Here is a 21133-nt window from a genome sequence, read left to right on the forward strand (position 1 = left end):
ATGCAAACTTCACTGTAACATAAAGGGTGTCCCTATGGAACAAATTTGTCTGTAGTACAATAATTCCTAAAGCAAGTATGTAGACATGTGAAGGTCACATAAAACAATAAGATAAACTTTACAATGATAAAACAAAACATCTACTTTCCTTTTAGGCCAGGAAATCATTCTTTTACAACCCGCTATTCTCTCCTGAGTAATCGTATGACACGAACCTGCAAAATAATGCAATCTCTGCCTTTCAAAGTCTGAACGTGGTGAATGAAAAGTGAAAGCAAGATCAATTTCATTCTTGGACCATAAATGAGCTTTAAATCAAATTTACTCCAATTTATAGAAGGAATTGTATAATACCTACACTTGCCCTTAAATCCAAGGCAATGGAAAAAATGTATAGACTCATTGTGAAGGAAAAAAATGAGCTAGTGTAGATAATCACTGGATGTGCAGTCAGCAGAAGTTAAAGGAGAGCTGTCATTTTGTTGTAGACAAATGCTGCAAAAGGAGGATAGGAAGGAAAATATTGCAATGAGATTAGGTGGTATGAGTGGCAGAGGTGTTCTGGAAAAAGCTAGTGAAAAAGGGAGCCAGTAAGAGATAAATGGAGAAAGACGAAACACAAAAAAAATTAATTGAAATGAAGTATCTAGTCTAACATCAATTCATTGTCCAGTTTTCTTTTTCTAGCTCCATCTATCTTCCAGCCAGCCAGTCAGAATAGCAATGCCAGTCACATCCAGCACTCTGCATAACAACTAAGCCGTTTAAAGGAAAAATTCAAGTAGAAAAGGAGGAGAGCTTAAAGTGAACCCGAGGGTAAATTACAAGGGTAGAAGGATACCAAATGGGCAAGGAATATGAATATAGGTGGCTGGATATAGAATGGAGGAATATAAAAAAAGGTGCAAAGATCAAGAATATGAATTAGGTGGGATGATATAGAATAGAAGATGAATATGAATTAGGTGAGAGGAGATAGAATAGAAGAGGGATATAAATGAGAAGCCTGGATGCTGGAAGGAGAGTGATGCTCAACTTGTCTCTTTAAAATTCCCCATAGGTGTTGGATTGGGTTCAGATCAGGAGACATACTTGGCCATTGAATCACTGTCACCTTGTTCTTCTTCAGAAATGAAACAGTGGCCTTAGATGTATGTTTTGGATCATTGTCATGTTAGAAAAGTGCGCAACGAACAAGGGCACGGAGTGATGGTAGCATCTTCTCTTTCAATATAGAGCAGTACATCTGTGAATTCATGATACCATCAATAAAATGCAGCTCCCCAACACCAGCAGCACTCATGCAGCCCCACAGAAGGACACTGTAGGACTGTTTCACTGTAGGCACCATGCATTTTTCTTTGTACTCCTCACCTTTGTGACGCCATACAGTTTTGAAGTCATCAGTTCCGAAAATATTTATATTAGTCTCATCACTCCAGAGTACAGAGTCCTAGTAGTCTTGTTTTTCAGCATGGGCCCTGGAAAACTCTAGGCAGGCTTTTTTGTGCATGGGCTTTAGAAGAGTCTTCCTTCATGGACGACACCCATGCATGCCATTCCTCTGTAGTGTACAACGTATTGTGTCACGGAAAACAATCACCCCAATTTGGTTTTCTACTTTTTTAGCGAACTGCAGTGAACTTGCATGGCGATTTTCTTTAACCGTTCTCCTCAGAAGATGCTCCCATTGAAGTGCTAACTTCCATGGACGGCCTGGACATTTCTGTGAGATGGTTGCAGTTCCATCTCTGCAAAATTTTTGTATCACTTTTGCTACAGTATTCTGATTGATATGTAAAGTTTTGCTGATCTTCTTGAAGCCTTCACCTTTCACGTGTAAAGAAATTATTTTCTTTCTCAGGCCTGGTACCATTGCTGACAGCATGAAATGGGAAGGGATTTTCTTTGTCAAGTAATAGCCTTTTACAAACAACTGCCTGCTGGACACCTGCTTAATGAATAATTAGACTTACCTATAGTTGAATTCTTGTTAATTAGGATTTTTTTGTCTAAAATGTAGCTTTGCTCCTAAGATTTTCATTGGGGTGTATTCATTTTTGCAACATGGCCTTTAATTAATTTGTTAAAAAAAATACTTTTTTGTGTGTGCAAATGAAAAAATCTTGTTTGCAATCAATGGCCCGCATTTGTGGGAGTATTTTGTAGTATAGTGTCCCATAGAAAATGTTGATTTTGAAAGTAAAGGTTTTCTGACAAATATGTTGGGGTGTACTCATTTATGTTGAGCACTGTAGAATAGATGAAGAATATGAATGAGGTGGGAAAAAATAAAATTGAAAAGGAATATGAATGAAGAGGGATGATATAGAATAGAAGAGGAATATGAATAAGGAAGGATGATATAGAATAGATGTAGTATATGAATGAGGATGGATGATATAGAATAGAAGAGGAAAATGAATGAGGTGGGATGACGTAAAATAGAAGTGAAATATGAATGAGGAGGGATGATATAGAATAGAAGAGGAACTTTTTTTTTCTCTAATTTTTTGCTTTTTGTTTGTTTATAGTGCACAGCAGTGATTAAATACCACCAAAAGAAAGCTCTATTTGTGTGAAAAAATTGAAAAAAATGTCATATGGGTACAGTGTTGCATGACCGCGCAATCGTCATTCAAAGTGTGAGAGTGCTGAAAGCTGAAAATTGGCCTGGGCAAGAAGGGGGTATAAGTGCCCGGTAGGCAAGTGGTTAATATAAAATTGGAGGAATATGAATGAGGGAGGGCTGATACAGAATAGGAGAGGTATACGGATAAGGGTGGAATAATACATAATAAAGGAGGAATATAAATGAAAGTAGCATGATACAGAATAGACAAGGAAAATGAATGCAGTGGGATAATATACAAGAGCAATATGAATGACTTGAAACAATATACAGTAGTATAGAATGATCTGGAATTAAGAAGGAATAAGGAACATGAAGGTACTATAATATAAAATACTGTATAATAATAATAATAAAAGTTGGAATGATATGGATTGGGGGGATATGAATGAGTGGAATGTTACAGAATAAAAGAGGAATATATATGAAGGTGGAATGATACAGAATATAAATTGGATGAAGAAGAGAAGGAATAGAAATTAGGGTAAAATGATACAGACGGTGAATATGAAAATTTAGGTATTATATAGAATGGATGAGAAATTTGAATGAAAGGTGGAATGAAACAGTGTGGAAGAGAAATATGAATGAAAGTGAAATGCAGTATAATGGAGAAATATGAATGAGGTGGAATGATATAGTAAGGGGGATCAATATGAATAAACATTAAATTATATAGAATAGGAAAAATATATAAAAGAAAGTGAAAGAAATAGAATGGAATAGGAATGAAAATAGAATGGAAGAGAAAAATAAAGGCTGAATAGTAAAGTCTGGAAAAAAAATATGAATGATGGTAGAACAACATATAAATGTGGGGGAAAAATGAGGTAGGATGATATGGAATGGGGGAGGAACATAATGAAGGGTGGAATGATACAGAATGGAGGAAAAACATGAATGAAGATGAGGGACACGGCTAGAGGAGGAATACAAATAGGTGTCATTTTCCTGAACTTTCTGTCCTGAATAAAATAATTTTGAAGTGGCGCGGAGTTTACACAGATAAATATCACAAGTCCTGGAGGGGAGAGCGCGCTTCTGGCTGAATCTGGCAATAATGATGTTATGCCACATGCAAAATGAATTAAATTCTGTCACTCAAACTCAGGAAAAGAAAAACAAACAGTCAACCATTTCAGGAACCACCACATCTAGTGATCTGCAGAGATTATAAATGTCATACTGCTCCATTTAATCCACACGTATCTCAAATTAAAAGGGCAGCCAAGCACACATCACTGATGCACCCCCTCACAACACTCAGAGCTGAGATTTTTCAATTATTTGCATCAGTTCACAAATGCACACTATATCCCCCACCCGTACAATAAATTACACAAATTCCAGGTTTTTGAGATACTCTGATTTCATAATCATAAAAATAATTGACAGCAAAAATGCACAGAGGACAAGTACAGGGGTTGGACAAAATTATAGAAACACCAGGTAAAAGAACATTGTTACCAAATATGGTTGTGGACCGCCAAGACGGCCTGAATTCTCCTGGGAATAGACAAATACTGTATAAGTCTTGGATGGTGGACAATGGAATCTGATACCACTCTTCATGCAAAAATCATTCCAGTTCTCGCAGAGATGCCTGAGCTGGAAAACGAGCCAGAATCTTGTTCTCCAAAACTGACCATAATGGCTCTATGCCAGCAATGGGCAAACTACGGCCCGGCGGACCTTTTAATCCAGCCTGTGGAGCGTGATACTGTCAGGATGGCTGTGAGCAAGATGACACGTTTAGAAAAGAATACATTACATTACACACAATACATTACTTTTGAAGTTGTGTTCTGATTTAAGAGGTATTTGAAACTTTAGTAACCTATTGGTTTTCCAAAAAAACCCAAAAAACTATACTCACCTCGGCTTCCAGCATGCCCGCTAACATCTTCGGGTGGATGGCTTCCAGGTCTCGATCGCCAGCCGCTGTCACTGGCTGGGCAGGGATGACTCCAATCCCATGCATGCATAGGAGTTCAGTCAGATTCGGCATTGCTAAATGTGTAGTGTGCTGTGCGTGCGTGGCTCACCGTACAGGGTTGGACGGGCAGGTAAGTAACTTTAATGCAGAAGAGACATAGCATGTCTCTTCAGCATTAAAAATCCTGCATGTTCCCTATTTTATTCTTTTTACCTAAAGTTCCACTTTAAGTCAGGCTCTAAAATGAGCAGCACTGAGAGAACAGAGAGAAAAGGTGCTGTGCAGATACCAAAGCAATGGATCAGATCTCTTCAGCACCTTCCAACAAAAATGTATCTTATTCTGATATTTCAGACCAAAAAAAGATGCTCAGGTCACAGAGAACAACCAACTGGAGCATCTCCACTTACAGATAGGTAATGCTTACTTTAGAGCTTTGGGTGGATGGAAACATGGCAGATAACAAGCTTGATATATTTTTAATGGTGTTGGCTCCTGGACTGTCAACATGATCCTGGCTTCACTAGTCAATCTCTGACCTGGAATAAGCATGCAACACAGGATATCTGATTTTTACTAAAACCTCACTAGCTGCATGTGTGTTCCAGAGTATTGACTCAACAGGTTAGGAGGCCAGGAGGCCAGGAAAAGCCTCAGTGGAACAGCTTTAAAAACAAGTCAACACTGGCAACTTTCTATCCTCACAGCTTCACTTTAGGATGATTAGGTCACACGGATCCGACTCGGATGCTGCAAGGCTCATGCATTTTACACTGGTTCTGTTACCTCACAAAATAAAACATCCTGAGATCTTCTTTCAGAAGGATTGTGACTACACAGTTGTGCTCAATGTAACAGACACCAACATAACGAGGGGACTGAGAAAATTCAGCAACCTTGCCACTGTAGCCAGATAGAGTTGACCCAACTTAATCAAGATTAAGGTTCTAATTTGGACTCTACTGATGCAATTTTAACACTTTAGCACATCACATTGCTCAGGTTTGCATGCATACCTTGAGGTGCACTAAAATACCCATGAATTGTGGTATGCTAACAGCAACCTTTTAGCTTTGTATGATGCCGTGCTTGCAGTAACACAGCAAAAATCTTATTTTCTCTTTTGTTTATCAGCTACACTTTAGATGATCAGCTCCTGGATTGTCACCAAACAGTAGCAAGAGAATGGGCAAAAAATAAAATGAAAATCCAAACTAGCCATTTCAAAAAAACACAATACAAGCCAGTAAGAAAGCCGCCTCCAGACCTTTGCGCCAAGAACTGGCATCAGCTAATTCTGCCACATCCACACTGTAATACTTGGGAAATGTATGAACGGACAAGTAAGTGGACGCCTTATATGCCTGAGAAATCCATGCCTGATTGCAGAAAACCCATGATGCAGGTACTGCTCTTGTAGAATGTGCTGTAACTAGGAAAGGAGGTTCTCTGTTCTTGATAGCATACAACTGGAACAAAAGCTTGCCTTATTAAGTGTGAGATAGTAGCAGTCCCTTACATGGACTCCCCATAACCACAAATAGGGGCTTTGAGCTAGACATAGCATTAAACCCCTGGTACCATTACTGCAGCAGGGACAGCAGTTGATCTTTCCCACCGACAGTTCTTGCTGAGAGCATGCGAAATTTGGGGACATCTATCTATCTATCTATTTAGGCATTTTAGGTACAAAATAGGGCAAATGCCTCTATTTAGTTTTGGGACTGTGAACAGTTTTGAATAAAACCCTTTGAACCTCTGCTCTGCAGGAACTTTGATTACCACTGCTTGTGCCTAAAGTTGAGACTGGGTGGCCCACAAATATGCCAGTCTGAGGTGAAACTGGCAGATCAGATGGTGAGGAATGGAAGAGTGTGCATGGATAAAAATTATATTTTGTACCCCTGGAAATGAGTGGAACCAGGGGTCTAGGATGTCTCTAAATCAAACTAGCACAAATACCAACAGACAACCCCTCCCCCCTCACCACCCTAAATAGTGAGGGCACCCCTTGACTGCTAGGAAGATTTCTAAGTAGGCTTGAAAGGTTTTGCAGGCCAAAGATTAGGAAAGGAAGCCTGGGTAGAATGGAAGGACCTCTTTTGGTTGGAAGACGTAGTAGCTGTATTAATAGTAGGCTTAGACAGCTTTTATGTGGGGTAAATACCTTTCCCAATGTAGCTTCCTTAAAAAATGTGTCAAGGGATTTGCAAAACAGTCGTTCCCCATCAAAAGGCATCTGTAAAAAGATAGTTCTTGCAAGCAGGCTCAGCAGACCAAACCTTTAACTACAAAATTCTCTGCATATGCACTGAGAGCAATTTCATCCTAGAGATCCGGCGAAGTACATTCTCTAGGGCATAAACACAAAAAAAGCAGCGCCAAAGGCATGAGGTGCAATTGTTCCAGAAGAACAGGGTCCTCAAATACTTGTATTTTCAAAAGGATCATATACTCTGTTAATCTGTTCTGTCCAGTTAGCTACAGCCTGACAAATGGACATAGCCACAATGGCTGGCTGTAGGGCAGGGTCACAGAGAGCAAAGGTTGTCTTCTATAGGGTATCACAACATCCAGCAACAGAATCCTTAAAGAAGGGAATGTCCCCAGCACAACAGTAAGGTGTTTGTTGAGAACAGAAATGGCAGATTCTACTACCGGGACACAACATTTTTTCATAAATTCCTTTTAGATATAACTCAGCAAAGAGCTTTGCAGGAAGGAATACTTTTTTTCAGGATTTGGACAATCTGCATACAAAGCACAGTCTTTCTAGACTTTGCCAGTCATTTTGTGCCCATTTAAGCTTATTTAGGCTGAGAATATTCAAAGGCTAGTATGCATTGCATCAATAAGTGTGCTCATAAAAGAAAGCATAGGATATGAAGCCTTAGATCGTGTTTCATGAAATACAGGTCAAAATTCCTTTGCAGGATCCTCTTCTGCGTCCATCTCACCTTCCTACATATCATTCTGGAAGAGGTTAGGAAGTTCTGGGTTATACTCCTTAATAGATTCAGGTGGTGAAGAGGCCCGCGAATACTTCTGGGCAGAGGAGACAAAGGGTTCTAGAAGAGCAGAGAGTAAAAGTAGCAGTGAAGACTGCCTTAGTTAGATAAGTCATCTGTTGTGTGCCTGAAGGCGACCTGGAACTAAAGGAAGGGAGCTTTGTCAGTCTTGCTCTGGTGCAGGGGAAGAGCTATCATCTTGCGTGCTTACCTGGTTTTCCTCTGTGCAGTCTGTAGCATGAGTTCTATTAGACCCTTTTTCTCAGCTTCCCTGTGTCTCCACCATTGCTAAGTGAGGGGATTCCCTGAGTACTTAAGAAATGTACGCAGAATGAGAGGGTATTAGTGTCCAAGAAGGAAGCTGCGATAACCCCGGCACTGAATGATGTCAGGTAACCGAGATATCAGCAGACATGCATGCTTCTTGTGTTCTTGGGGGAAATGGCAGGCAGACGCTCATCAGCAGAAAGGCATAGTGCAACTATGTCACTACCCAATCAGCAAAGCTGTGTGGGAAAAAACAACGGACAAATTTAAAAAGGAAAAGGTTATAATAACATTAACTACCACTAATGTAGTAGATGCATATATACGAGTAGTAGATAACATAATACGAGAATAACACTGCCCAAGTAAAAGAGGACCTAGCCATAATACAGGAAAACCCCATCTTACCTTATCCATGCTTCAGGATCCCCAAGAGGACCAAAATTCACCCATCACAGAGGGCATACCCCAAAGAGGTCCTTAGGGTCTGTGTGCTTTAGGAATGGACAATGTCCTGGACCCTGTGGCTAACTACACTTGTTGCAGCACGTGCCAAAGTGAGTGCCAAAAGCAAGATCCAGAGCCCAAAGTAAATGGTTGATAGGTTTGGGTATGGTTCTCAAGACGTTCATTGGGGTAACCAATGGTACAATTAGGATATACCTTTACCTTTAGCCAGCTTATAAATAAATCACACAACACCAACCTCAAAGCACAGTCATCTTTTACTTACAGGTGTGTCGGGCAAGAGAGTAGTTGGAGCCTCCACTGGTCAATCCAAACCCCTCTGGAATCTGACTAGAACTGCGCGGTCTGGTCAGCAGTTTTGCAGGCTCAATCTCTGCTCCAAATTCTGCTCCAATCACCCCGAGCAAGACAATAGCGGTAGCTTGCTTCCTCCTCTCCTCATATGATGGAGTTGCTTTCTTCATTGCAGGAAGGTTGGAAAGACAACCTGAAAATAAAGAGGCACCTAAATAAGTTTGCCAGAGACAGAAAGTGACTTTACAGTCAGTAAATATAACTTGAAATTAAAAAAATAAGAGGGATACTGCTTTCCATCCCATGACAAAATATACCTACACTACCGATAAAACCACACATTACATGTGTATGTCATACAGAAGTGTACAAAGTATAGACCATAATAAATATATATTAGTAGCATATGTCACGATTTAATAAAGTAATATATTTCAAACATAATAAAGCCATAGGCCTGTTTCACATAGGCTTCAGCTTGTGTAAGAGCAGTGGGAACAGTGAGCTTTTAGAAATCATCTGAAGAGCTTTTAGCAAGTTTGTTGAAGCTTTTAAATTAACATTTAGCTCCAGTTTGTAAATGTTGAATACAGATCTTAAAGGGAGTGCTGGCTGTCACTCTAAACAAGCTGCTAGCACACTTCAGCAGGCTATCAACAAGCTTCAAGTAGTGCTGAAGCCTGCTAGCAGCTTGTTTAAAATAACAATCAGCGCTCGCATAAGGATCTGTGTTCAACATTTATAAAATTGAGCTGAATGGTACTTTAAAAGCTTAAGGCAAGTTCACACTAGATGCAGTTCAGTGCACTTTTTTTCTGCATCCAAAATGTGTGCTCAGTGTTTTCCATGTATTACAATGGCCCTATTCACCACTAGTGTAGTCAGTTCCAGTTAGTTTCAAGAGCAGAAAAAAAAAGTAGCTGCATTTTTTCTGCACAGAACTGTTATGGAACATGGCAAATTAAATTGAAACTGCACTGGCACTGCGTGTGGTGTGAACTGTAAGCAAAAACATATCCGGAGTGCATTATTGTAGTGTGAACTGGCTCTTAAAGCTTGCGGACAGCTCTTACTTCTGGATTTACCAACAAATGTGTAGTATAAGTGTCTAGCTGACTAAATCTAATTTGAACAGATGACTAATAAAAGGTCTTAAATGAGAAGTAGAGCCAAAGCTCTTTTGGCCCCATTTCTCCAGGGGATCACAGAAGTGCAATTCGTTCTGCACTCCTGTGACCTGTATTCAACCAAAAGTGGGCTAAAGTCAAATGTAGGCTGACATCACTGAGCACATGCAGGCTCGGGAGAGATCACGACTTTAATGTCGGGATCCACCCAGATGCCTGGACTGGCAGCTGGCTCAGGTGAGAGCCTGGGCCAGACGCTCCCCCTACAAAGCCTGGCACTCTAGTGTGCACTGAAGGGGCAGAGCAAAGGGCTGGTGACTAACAGTCACCGGCTCTCTGCTCACTGAAGACCAAAGATTGCTGATCACTCAGTGCGGGGGACAGATACAGCATTAGACCGATGTTGCATCCACCTAGGCGAGTATGCATGTTAGTTTTTTTTTTTTCAATCACAAACTTCACTTTGAAACTACATCTGGCCAGGTCCCTCAAACCATGAAAACGATCCCAACAGCCTTCTGTCTTAAGCGCTTTGGACTGTGGTCACAGGCTTGTTTCCTGGCTTAATAGCCCTGAACAACATTTTAGGACACCAAGGGGTTTATTTACTAAAGCTGGAGAGTCCAAAATCAGACTCACTTCTGCATAGAAACCAATCAGCTTCCAGGTTTCATTGCCAAAGCTTCATTGAACAAGCTGAGGTTAGAAGCTGATTGGTTTCTATGCAGAAGGGAGTCTGATTTTGGACTCTCCAGGTTTAGTAAATAAACCCCCAAGGGACCACCCACAGTTTAAGGACAGTGCTGGAGTCTGCCAGAACTAGGAATACGGTAGGTAAATACAGCTGATCCCTACACCCCTAGAATAAGCGTTTGTAAAGTGTTTAACCCTTGCAGTGCAGGGGCCCCATTGCAAGGGTACATTCTGTCCAATTCTTGAAGTTTTAGAAGCTTTAAAACAGCCACTCTAGTCTGTAATGGAAGCTCTTGTGACAATGCCGACTTCAGGACAGGGATTGATTGTTGTCACCCTACAACAAGAAGTGCCCGAACAAGCACTTTCATGGCAGGATCACCAGGTGTCTTAATGTAAGCTACAGATTTGAAAACATTTAAAATGATCATCTGAAATCACATTAACATTTTAAAATGTTTATATGACATTTTAGTGATTGGATTTGCATATATTTTAAAAATGTGCACACAAATTATATATGTGCTTGTGGCTTATATTAAGCTGTCACTAAGGTGTCCAAACACTGTAGGCTTCCAAACTACCCCCACACCTTTGGCTCTTACAGGGTCAAACAAGCAATCCTGAAATATGATTTGATTTGAAGTGGCTAATGCTTCAATATTGCAGGCTGGACACAGGAAAGCCAGCCACTGCCTCCCCCTCCCCCAGTCCCAGGGAGAAGCATCATGCCCTATAACAATAGTTCAAAGCAAAAGCTCCATTGTGCAGCAGCTCTGATTGTTCTGTCAGCTGACCTCTGCAGAAGGGGAATTGCTAACCACCACTGGCCGTTCCTCGGCCTGACAAATGAATGATCTCAGCACACCATCTACTTTCAGCAGAGCTGCCTCTAAGTCCAGGTGCTCAGACACAGGGGCCCGGTGTGACATCTCAGATCAAGATGAATTGGCACAAACTCCTGATCCGAGATTGTTTTATACCATTTAATTTAGTTTCTTCCCCTGCTTGGATGAGCACAGCTCTGGTTATGGATTTCTATTCTAATGTAGTGGAGCAGGCACTGAAAGAAGCCAATGAAGCAGATGCTGGAGTAGGGGGACTGCGGGGATACTGATCAATAGGAGAGGCACTGACCCTGTGCGCTCTGACTCCACTACAGCCACCGCTCCTGGTCGGAGGGAGAACACATGTGTGCCTTCCAGTAGGAAATGAAACAGCAGGCACACTTGCTGCTGAACCACTTCCTGCTGCTTGCCTCCACTTTTGGCTGAACTGTTACAATATTTATGTCGGCTGAAAACAGAGATAAGTAAACAGCAGTAACGTTTGGCCTCTGTTTAAAAGGAACCTATAATGGGCTTTTGCTTCATTTTTATTTTTAGGTGTACAAGTTAAGAAGTGAATTAGTTGCATAATTTCTTATTATCTGTATACAATGTTTATTTATTAAATATTTATTAACCACTTCCCGACCGGCCGTTGTATATAAACGGCCGGACGGTGGCACTGCAGGGTCGGCTTGCCATTTATAAACGGCCTCCCCACACCCTGCTTGTGCGCGCTCCCTGGGAGCGCGCAGCACCGCGATCTGGCGCCCGCTGTGTCCTCCAGACACAGTGAAACACCAATCGTCGGACGGGACCTCCCGATCATGTGATCACTGATTGGCCAATCAGTGATCACATGCAAAATAGTAAGCAAGATGTCACTTCTGACATTGCTTACTACGTGTGAAATCTGTGAATGATCACAGAGGTCACGTGGTACAAGGCTATTCACAAGAGCCTTGTACCATGTGACAAGCTGTGACCAATCAAAGCTCACTCAGTAGTTCTCAATGGCTGCAAGAATGCAGACAGAGAGAAAGAGAAATGATTGTTTTTACATCCTATATGGGTGTAAAAGTAAGCAGTGTTCCTAAAGTCATTCAGCCTTGTGTTTATGAAAGCTACCCACATAATCTTTATATCAAATTCTAAAGTTCCCATCATGAACAAACCTCGATACCAGTAGTAACCAACTAAGACACAGACAGTTACAAACATGCAGGTGCCCTATTGGAGAATTTCTATCTATTCATCCTCAAAATTCTACAACAGAAACTTTATCAATGTATCATGCATTGTTTATTATTTTTAGACTTTACCTCCTTTTTTTTTAGAAATTTCGTTAATCGGCAGCAACAAGGAAAGAGTGGCTGAAGCTGTACTGAACTACAACTATTACAATACTGGCAATAAATAAGTAAGCCTCATGTTATAGGATGGCCCTACAATCAAATAAAATGTTGATGAAAAATGATTTGGCTTTTGACCAACAGTTATATTTTATTTTTATTTGTTGGTTCAGCATAGATTCTTCCTATAACCTGTAGGATATATCAGTATTACACTTTAAATATCTTTTCTTCAGTTCATCACGGCTCTGTTCAGTGACAGGAGCTGAAAGAAATGCCAGTACTTCCAGGTATGGAGGAAAATAAGAGAATGGTGGGCCAATTAGAGGGGATAAACAGGGACCCGTTGAGCCATAGCTTACACTGAGATTTTCTTCACTCAAGGCAGCAGAACAAAAAAAAAAAAGGTAAGTATATATTGCAAAAGAGGCCTAACTTAAGCTACATTCATACTTGCGCATGTCAGGAACACAGGCAAAATCATGTGTTTTGCTAACAAGCAGAGAAATGCTCTGCCCTTTAGCAGACACGTGGCAGTGCCATTAATTCTTAATGTCAGCCTCACGCATCTGATAACATGCCCGCAATATTATGCATTTTAGTGAGGCACAATTTTGCAAGAGAGTCAAATGAATGAGCTGTCCTACATACAATGGACAGGAACATGTGCATGGTGTGAACAGAGCCATAAAGTGAACTTGTTGCTTTTTCCCATAGGCAAAGCAGTGATTCACTTTAAGGTTTCTGCTGGCAAAACATAAAAATTAAGAAAAAAGTTTATATTTTCTATTTTTAGTAATGAAAATTAGAAATATATTTTAAACATACATTAAGAAACACTAAAGATTCTCTTTAAATATAAATTTAATTTCTAAAATTTTCAGAGGAAAATATTTCAACAGTTCATCTGGCTCCTTGCTTCCACTTCAAGCTGAACCTGACAAGCCCTTAAAAGCATCTAAACTCACAATGATCTAATGCTGACACCATGTAGTACCTGCAAGTAATGCATAATGTTTAAATGTACATAACGAACATTTTTGTGCTGCAAATATGAAATACTGGTTATGAGTCTCATGTATTTTATACCCAGCCAGCAGGAGGCACATTAGGAGCCACACTTTCTTTGTACTGTCTGTTGTAAAAAGCCTGTTACAGAGCTCAGTAGTTCAAGTGACTATGTCAAGCATTGACTCCTTTCCCTCCTCTTCCCTCCATAGGTTTCAGCATACATGATGGGAACAACTTCTGCTTTTTTTCCCTCCCTTTAGAAAACCCAAAATGGTCTGGTAATCTTAGGTCAATGATACTTATGGTATTAAATATTTAGACTCACTGGCCACCTTTATTAGGTACAACTTGTTAGTACCGGGTTGGACCCCCTTTTGCCTTCAGAACTGCCTTCTTGGCATAGATTCAACAAGGTGTTGGAAACATTCCTCAGAGATTTTGGTCCATATTGACATGAGCTACTATTGCCTTTATCATCTCAACCCAGTCTGCCCATTCTCTTCTGACACGAACAAGGCATTTTCGTCCACACAACTTCCGCTCACTGGATATTTTCTCTTTTTCGGACCATTCTCTGTAAACCCTAGAGATGGTTGTGTGTTAAATTCCTAGTAGATCAGCAGTTTTTGAAATGCTCAGAGCAGCCCATCAGGCATTAACAACCATTCCACGTTCAAAGTCACCTAAATCCCCTTCCTCATTCTGATGTTTGCTTGAACTTCAGCAAGTCGTCTCCACCACGTCTAGATGCCTAAATGCATTGAGTTGCTGCCATGTGACTGTCTGATTAGCAATTTGTGTTACCAAGCAATTGAACAGATGTATGTAATAAAGTGACCTGTGACACTATTTGTAAAGCAAAAGAAAAAAAAGCCTCTTTTTTTCTTTCAAGCTGCCTATGAACAGTCCAAATCAGTCCCTATATGATGTCCCTGATAAAGCACCGCAGGACCTTTATACATCTTGGAAATCTCTAAGGGCTCTTTCAGATGGGCAGCTTCTGTTCCGATCAGCAGGATATGTGAGCAGAGTATAATAGGTCCATGTCTGCTCAGTTTCAGTAGAGAAGAAACGGACAGATGCCACTCTGCTCTATGGGTGGCTTGGAGTAAACAGACTTCACTGTCTGTTTACATCCAGCTGCCTTCAATCCAGTACACCCAAACAGAAGAGGACACAGTCCTCCTCCAGTTTTGTTTTTTTTTTGACAGGTCTGATCAGACCTGGAAGTAGGTGGGTGTAAATGGGCACAAGTCTGTTTATACCCACCTATCCATAGGAATGCAGGGACCATCTGATCAGTTCCACCTGAACAACTAACAGGTGGACCTGACCGGATCACCTGTGTGAAAGGGGCTGAAGACTTGCCCAGGAGAGGGAAGGAAGGAGGTGATTAGAAAGCGCTGTTGCAGTTCATCAGCTGCTTTGAGCTACATCTTCTCATTGTTGTATGAAGGCCACCTGTCCCTCCATGGCTAGCTTGTATTTAAAGCAAATTGTGCAAGACTATCCATAAAATACACAGTATACAGGACTCTACTTGTGCCAAGGCTGACGCCAAGCCGCAATCCTCAAAACTGCAGTGCCAGAGCTTCATTTACTAGCACCAATACTGAACTCATAAATAACTGGGACCACAAATTAAACCATATAATAACCATGAAGAAAAAACTCCTCCGAAAGCCCTTCTTAGAGTTACACGTACACATTCTAAGAGGCGCAGACTATCCACTACTGAGAACAATTTCTGCAATGTGACTAAAGAAAGGGGAAAAAAGACTAGGCTACAATTTCATTTGTCTGATGAAAATGTGGTATTTTCTCCCAGTGACTCGCCTTCATTTAATCATGCTAAAGGGCGACAGAGAGATCCATTTTCTTGACAGAACGGTTGATCACCCTATCACAGGCAGAAAATTAATAACTTGAAATAGCCTTATGTGAAAAACAAAGAGCCAGACGGATGAAAAGAGAAAATGTTCTGCATTTAGACAGATGCGGTCAACGGAAAACTCTCCAAAAGCCGGGCGGCTATTCCTGGAATTTTTTTTTTCTTTTTTAAAGTGCAAATGAAGCTTTTTTTCTTTCTATTGCATGGAGTTTTGCTTGACAGAGTTTGGACCGTTCTTGCTGCAACCTTTCTATAATAAACCTGAGAAATGTAAAAAGCAATAACCCACAGCACCCAATAAGATAACAAAAATCACTTATCTAACTGCTTTGGTTATTGCTCAGAACTTTACATTATGGTAAGAATTTCTGTCAGAAATATAAGAGCTGCCTGCTTTAGGGCTCCTTTTGATGGGCGGCTGGGGAAGGGGAGGGGGGGGGGGCTAGGAAAAAAAAAAAAAAGTGGCTGAGCCCCCTGGCCACCCACCTGAATTATAACAATACAGCCAGCCAGGGCTGTACACATTCTGTGGCCTTGATGCTTTGCTTCTGCATTATTCACTCGAGGTGCAGAGTTTGACAAGTGGTATGCCACCTAGGACCACATCGCAACCGCCAGCCAAACGATCGGCTTGCACTTGTGGCACAAACCCACAATGTAAAAATGCCATTTGCCAATTTAAAAATAAAAGTAGAAAACTAAACATGCATTCGGGAGGCAGCAGTAGTGCAGACCACTTTTTGGAGGTCAGTAAACAGTGCTGCAAATCTGAAAGAAGCCTAGAAAATGCTACTTGCTTTACTGTCTGGATCAATCCCTTTGAATCAAAGACCTGGAACAAGCATGTAACAGATAGGAGTTAGAATTTTATACCTCTAGAATTGTTCTGTATCAGAGACTCAAGGTACATCAGCTTTCAGTACTATGAGTACAGAGGTTTACGTGAACTCAAATATGAATTTCACCATACTATCCAACATTCTGAGATGAGAAAGAGAGGGACACCTGAGATGCAGGGAAGGACACTTCTTTGCCATTCTTCCAGTGACGGGTACCATGAAGAATTAATTTGCCAAAAATGATTGTTTAAAGCAATACCAAAGCCTCAATTTTTTTTTGTATATTTAGGTCTATGTATGTCAGTTGATCGCACAGGATTTTTTGATACTCACCTTAAAATAACTTTCTCTGAGTTCATTGACAGACACAGCTCTTCTGAATCTTGAATGTAGGGTTTAGAGTGCTACCTACAGGGGTAGGACACTAGGCAGAAAAGAACACAGCACCACCTATGATGGTCTCTCTTCTGGTATAAAACGCCCTCCCTCTGCTATAGACAATCCAACTTTTCTGCTTAGTGTTCAGGAGTAAGGACCTAATTACAGTGTACAATCCACTCTGGCTGCCTATAGATGTCGGGAGAATGGGTAGCTCCATATGACACCACAAGGGAATGGAGTCACCTGATAAAAGGAAATCTAAGGGAGTGGCATTTCGAAAAAGGTGCAATTGAAGCAGAAAGGAGAGCTTTTAAAGAAGAAGATGAAGCAGACTGGGTAAATGCCCAGATCAACTACCATAATGGTTACCGTATTAAAGTGTAGTCTTTAATATCACCTTTATGCTTTTTTCACCATTACGTTTCCTTCATAATGGCTTATCAAAAAACAAATGCAATAAGTTAAAGGTTGGATGAAAGGTTTAGCATAGAATAACACTTCTGGTAATTAAATGGCACAATTTTTAAATAGAGGTCTATACAGCAGACCAAAAAGAGGGTCAACGGAGGAAAAAAGAAGGACAGAGCACTTTGATAATTAAATAGTTCAAACTCTGCTTATGAAAGAATGAGAAAGTAAAGCGCGCATCTGCAACCATGCTTCGATTTTGAAAAACAGTTGAGAAACTTCATCAGCGAGGTCTCATTAGAAGGGTTTTCAAACAAATCTGAAGTTTTAGTATTTTAAAGGATTGGTTCAACTTCAGAACATGTTCCATGTACCAGCCGTTTTTAGGATCTGCAGCTCTCCCTTTTTTTTTTTTTTCAAAAGGTGAACTTATCCTTTAAGAATGGCAGGTTAATTTTGGATAGCACAATTTTTTAAAAATTCTTTTTTTACGTTTTTTCTTTTTTAACAATTTTACCTATCCTGTTACCCAGCATAACACAAATCCTACACAATGTTTTCTGTAGCTCTACTTAAGATTTGTAACTTAATACCTAAACAGATATAAAACGATGCTCTATGAACTGAGTGTTTAAGTCCCCACCAATGAGATCAATAGCATGTTTTTCTATTCAAGGTGAGGCCAAATAAACTTGTCTAGATCTTTGAGAAATAGACTCGCGGTGCACTCAGAGTGCTAAGTGCTTTTCCGCCGTGAGATCTATCATTAAATAATCATTAACCGTCATTCAGTCTACCATACCAACCTGCCGTATAAACTTGCTCACTATGCACATGGCCATTAGGATAGACTACCGAGGGCTCATTAACGCTACGGTCGCTGAATGGAACAGTACGATCACAGTATAAGGATACACTATGCAAGAGAACAGCACGGACCAAGCTGGCCAGAGAAAGGGTGGGAAAGCACCAAAAGCAGAGTGTATAATGTTCAGAGTTTATGCCACACAAATACAACATGTGTCATGACCTCAAATTTCCCCCCTTCATCAGGGCTTGGTATTGTTGTCCAAAATATGTACTGGTCTGACAGATCTGGAGGGATACTGAATAGTGATTAGTATGAGTTCTCCAGATGCTGATTAAGCATCCTACGTCATCTGGAGTAATCATACGAATTACCTCTAATGTCTCCATAACAAGAAATTTACTATCCCATAGAGGGCTTGTAAATCCCCTTTGGGACTCAAACCACTTACGTCACCCAGGAATCTCCAGCTATGTAAGCAAATGGGCAGGGAAAGGAGTCTTACATCATTGCCTAAATATGGCCACGTGACACTGGATTTACAAGGGGCAATTTCTGGGGGTATTATCACTTTAATAAAGGTCTTGTGAAACTTTGGATGTCTATTTCTAAGAAACAGCTCTTTTGTTACTTTTTTTAGTGAATGAGTAGGGGTGCTATGTTCCCCATAGTCATTCATGTGTGTTTGTGGTGTTTTCTTGGGGCCCTCCTATTATTCCAGATTCTGATAAGCCTCTCCCCTTTCTCAGACCCCCACAATCACAGGGTAAGGGTTGTGGGGCAGAGGCCCTTGTCCACATCAACATGGGAACAAGGTGTTTTGCTTGGGGTTTCCCCTGGCAAAGCATGTGGGCAAGTGGCCTGGTATGGTTCAGGAGGGGAAGGGGGATGTACGCTCATTTCTTTCCCTTTATTCCTAGCCATCCAGTCTGCATGCTCAGATTAAGGGTCTACTATAGATTTCTAGTGGGACATCATGTATTTCCTTTTTGTGTGTGTGCAATTCCCAGTCAAATCCATAAATCCATACCAGACCTAAAAGGTTAGGTATGGATTTCCTGGGGGACCTTACACTTTTTTTTTGTGTGAGGTACCCCCTAAAATACATTCCAGACTCAAGAATTCTGGTATGATTTTTTTTTTGGGGGGGAGGGGGTCTCTATGCATATATTTCATTCATTTGATATTTCAGGTGACGTTTGCACACAAAAAATTAAACCATTTAAACTGCCAGCAAAAGACATTCATTGCCAACTTCTTTGACAAATAATGTCATCTGTCATTTAAAAAAAAAAACTCCCCCCAGAGGTCCCCCCCAAAATGCAGAGAAGACTGGGAGGGGTTGTGTGATTTTTTTTTGGCAATAACAGCTTTTAAAGTAATTTGCTGACAATTTTAAAACCGACACCCCTTGCATATTAGCCCAGAAAATAGCCATTTTAAATTTGACAGAAACAGCTCAAGTTGACTTCAATGGGGTTCCAGTTCGGCAAATCCCTGGTGAACCAAACCCAGGGCTGTTCACCTCAGCACTACCACTGAGGACATATAGCAGCAGAAAATACAGCAGGGACAACCTCTGGATTGAAAGTAAATATTGCAGTAAATGCTGGTTTTGTTAATTTATCTCCTAATGGGCATTTTTTAATCTTTTTATTATTTTTGGCTGGAGTTCTATATTAGGCGGGAGTTCATAAGCCACCAGACACACTGCACTCCTTGGTGTTTCAACAGCTGTGCAGAGTAATTGCAGAGCCGCCTCCAGTGACTACTCTACAAATTCTACATCTATCTTAAAATACATTAACAAAAACATGGAGGAACAAAATTTGTAAAAATGTGTCAGTTGTTAAAGTAGAACTAAATGGCAAAACTTTTTTTTTCCTTCTCTTTTTGGATAGAAGAAAGGGTTAAAGCCAAAGCCTATCTTTTTTTTTTTTTTGCTATCTGTGTCCTATTGGGAAGATTTCCCTTCACTTCCTGTCCCATAGCCAAATGGTAAGTGAGAGGAAATTCTTCCAAAGTGAAGGAATCCCTGGCTGATTGGTTGTTACCATGGTCACTAGAACCAGAATCCCTATTGCAAGATTTCCCCTCTATCCTTGTTCTGGTGACAACCCAAAATTTGGGATTATCTTTAGTGATAAAAGTAAACAGGATAAGTAAGAAAGGTCTTTAACGGGGTACAGATAGCAATAAAAATCTGACAAGTGTTCAAAACCTTCTCCACTCGATCCACAATTTAAACAACAAAACAAAGTTTTGCCTTTAGTCCTACTTTGATATTTTACTGTACATGCTGCAAAAATAACTAAAACATGTTTACACTGGATATATACCACACTTTCTTTTTAATATACATCTTTAAAGATTTCCCAAAAGATAAATCTACTATCTGAAAATCTGACTTGGCCGTCTGCCTATTCCACAGCTCGAGCTCAATCAGATATTAAAGATGTGCAATGTATAATGCACACACTACTGATGCCAAGTTTCACGAAACTTGGTCTTCTCCGCTGTCCTCTATTGAACTGCAGCCAGCCATACTGACACATGGATACTAAGAGCTTCTGTACACTGGGGTCTGGGATCTGCATCGCTTATGGATTTGGAGTAAGAAGTGCAGTGAATACAATCTGAAAGGAATCTTACATGGCAGACCCAGCCCTTGTGTTCATAACATTTACTGTTGGATACAATCACATTCAATTTCTTTGTTTCTTGTCTTGCTGTCCATATACACACACTGTGAATGCATAACATGCACATAGCATGAATTAACCATTGTGTATAATATGGCCATCATCAAACAATATGTGTGATAATTGTAATCTAGGCAGATATAAAAGACACAAATTATGATACTTAAAGATGAGCTCCAGTCTACTTGCAACGAATTAAAAGTCAGCAGCTACAAATACTGTAGCTACTGACTTTAAATATAAGGACACTTACCTGTCCAGGGATCCAGCGATGTTCTCAACCGAGCCGATTCTTCCATCGACTTGGAATCTTGGGTATGGGAAACAGACAGTGAAGCCTTCCAACTCCACAGCCAGTTTCCCATTGCGCACGTGCAAGCCTCAGCAATCTGACTGGAAGTGAGAGCGAGTACCTGTCAAAACAAGGAACTCGCTCCCCTCCAAAAAAAGTGCCAAAATGTGGCTGTGGAGGAGTTGCAAAATGAAGAA

At 40.5% G+C, this 21133-nt stretch overlaps 1 protein-coding gene and 1 long non-coding RNA gene across 5 annotated transcripts in view; one reads left to right on the forward strand and one right to left on the reverse strand.

Annotated features, from left to right (window-relative positions):
* Positions 1-12706, forward strand: part of LOC149451848 (uncharacterized) — a 28977-nt gene extending 16271 nt beyond the window's left edge. The window contains exons 2-3 of the long non-coding RNA XR_016314977.1: positions 5703-5911; positions 12590-12706. This is a non-coding gene — a long non-coding RNA (uncharacterized LOC149451848). The remainder of the gene's footprint in view (positions 1-5702; positions 5912-12589) is intronic.
* The window catches only part of WDR7 (WD repeat domain 7), a 591021-nt gene that overhangs the window by 201513 nt on the left and 368375 nt on the right, over positions 1-21133 (reverse strand). For all 4 annotated transcript variants that reach the window (XM_089690073.1, XM_089690072.1, XM_089690071.1 and 1 more), the window contains one exon: positions 8577-8798. In XM_089690073.1, the coding sequence (XP_089546199.1) occupies positions 8577-8798 (222 nt within the window). The remainder of the gene's footprint in view (positions 1-8576; positions 8799-21133) is intronic.

Source organism: Staurois parvus, unplaced genomic scaffold (genome assembly GCF_062004578.1).
Source record: "Staurois parvus isolate SC_StPar_1 unplaced genomic scaffold, SC_StPar_1.0 ptg000513l, whole genome shotgun sequence".
Taxonomy (NCBI): Eukaryota; Metazoa; Chordata; class Amphibia; order Anura; family Ranidae; genus Staurois; species Staurois parvus.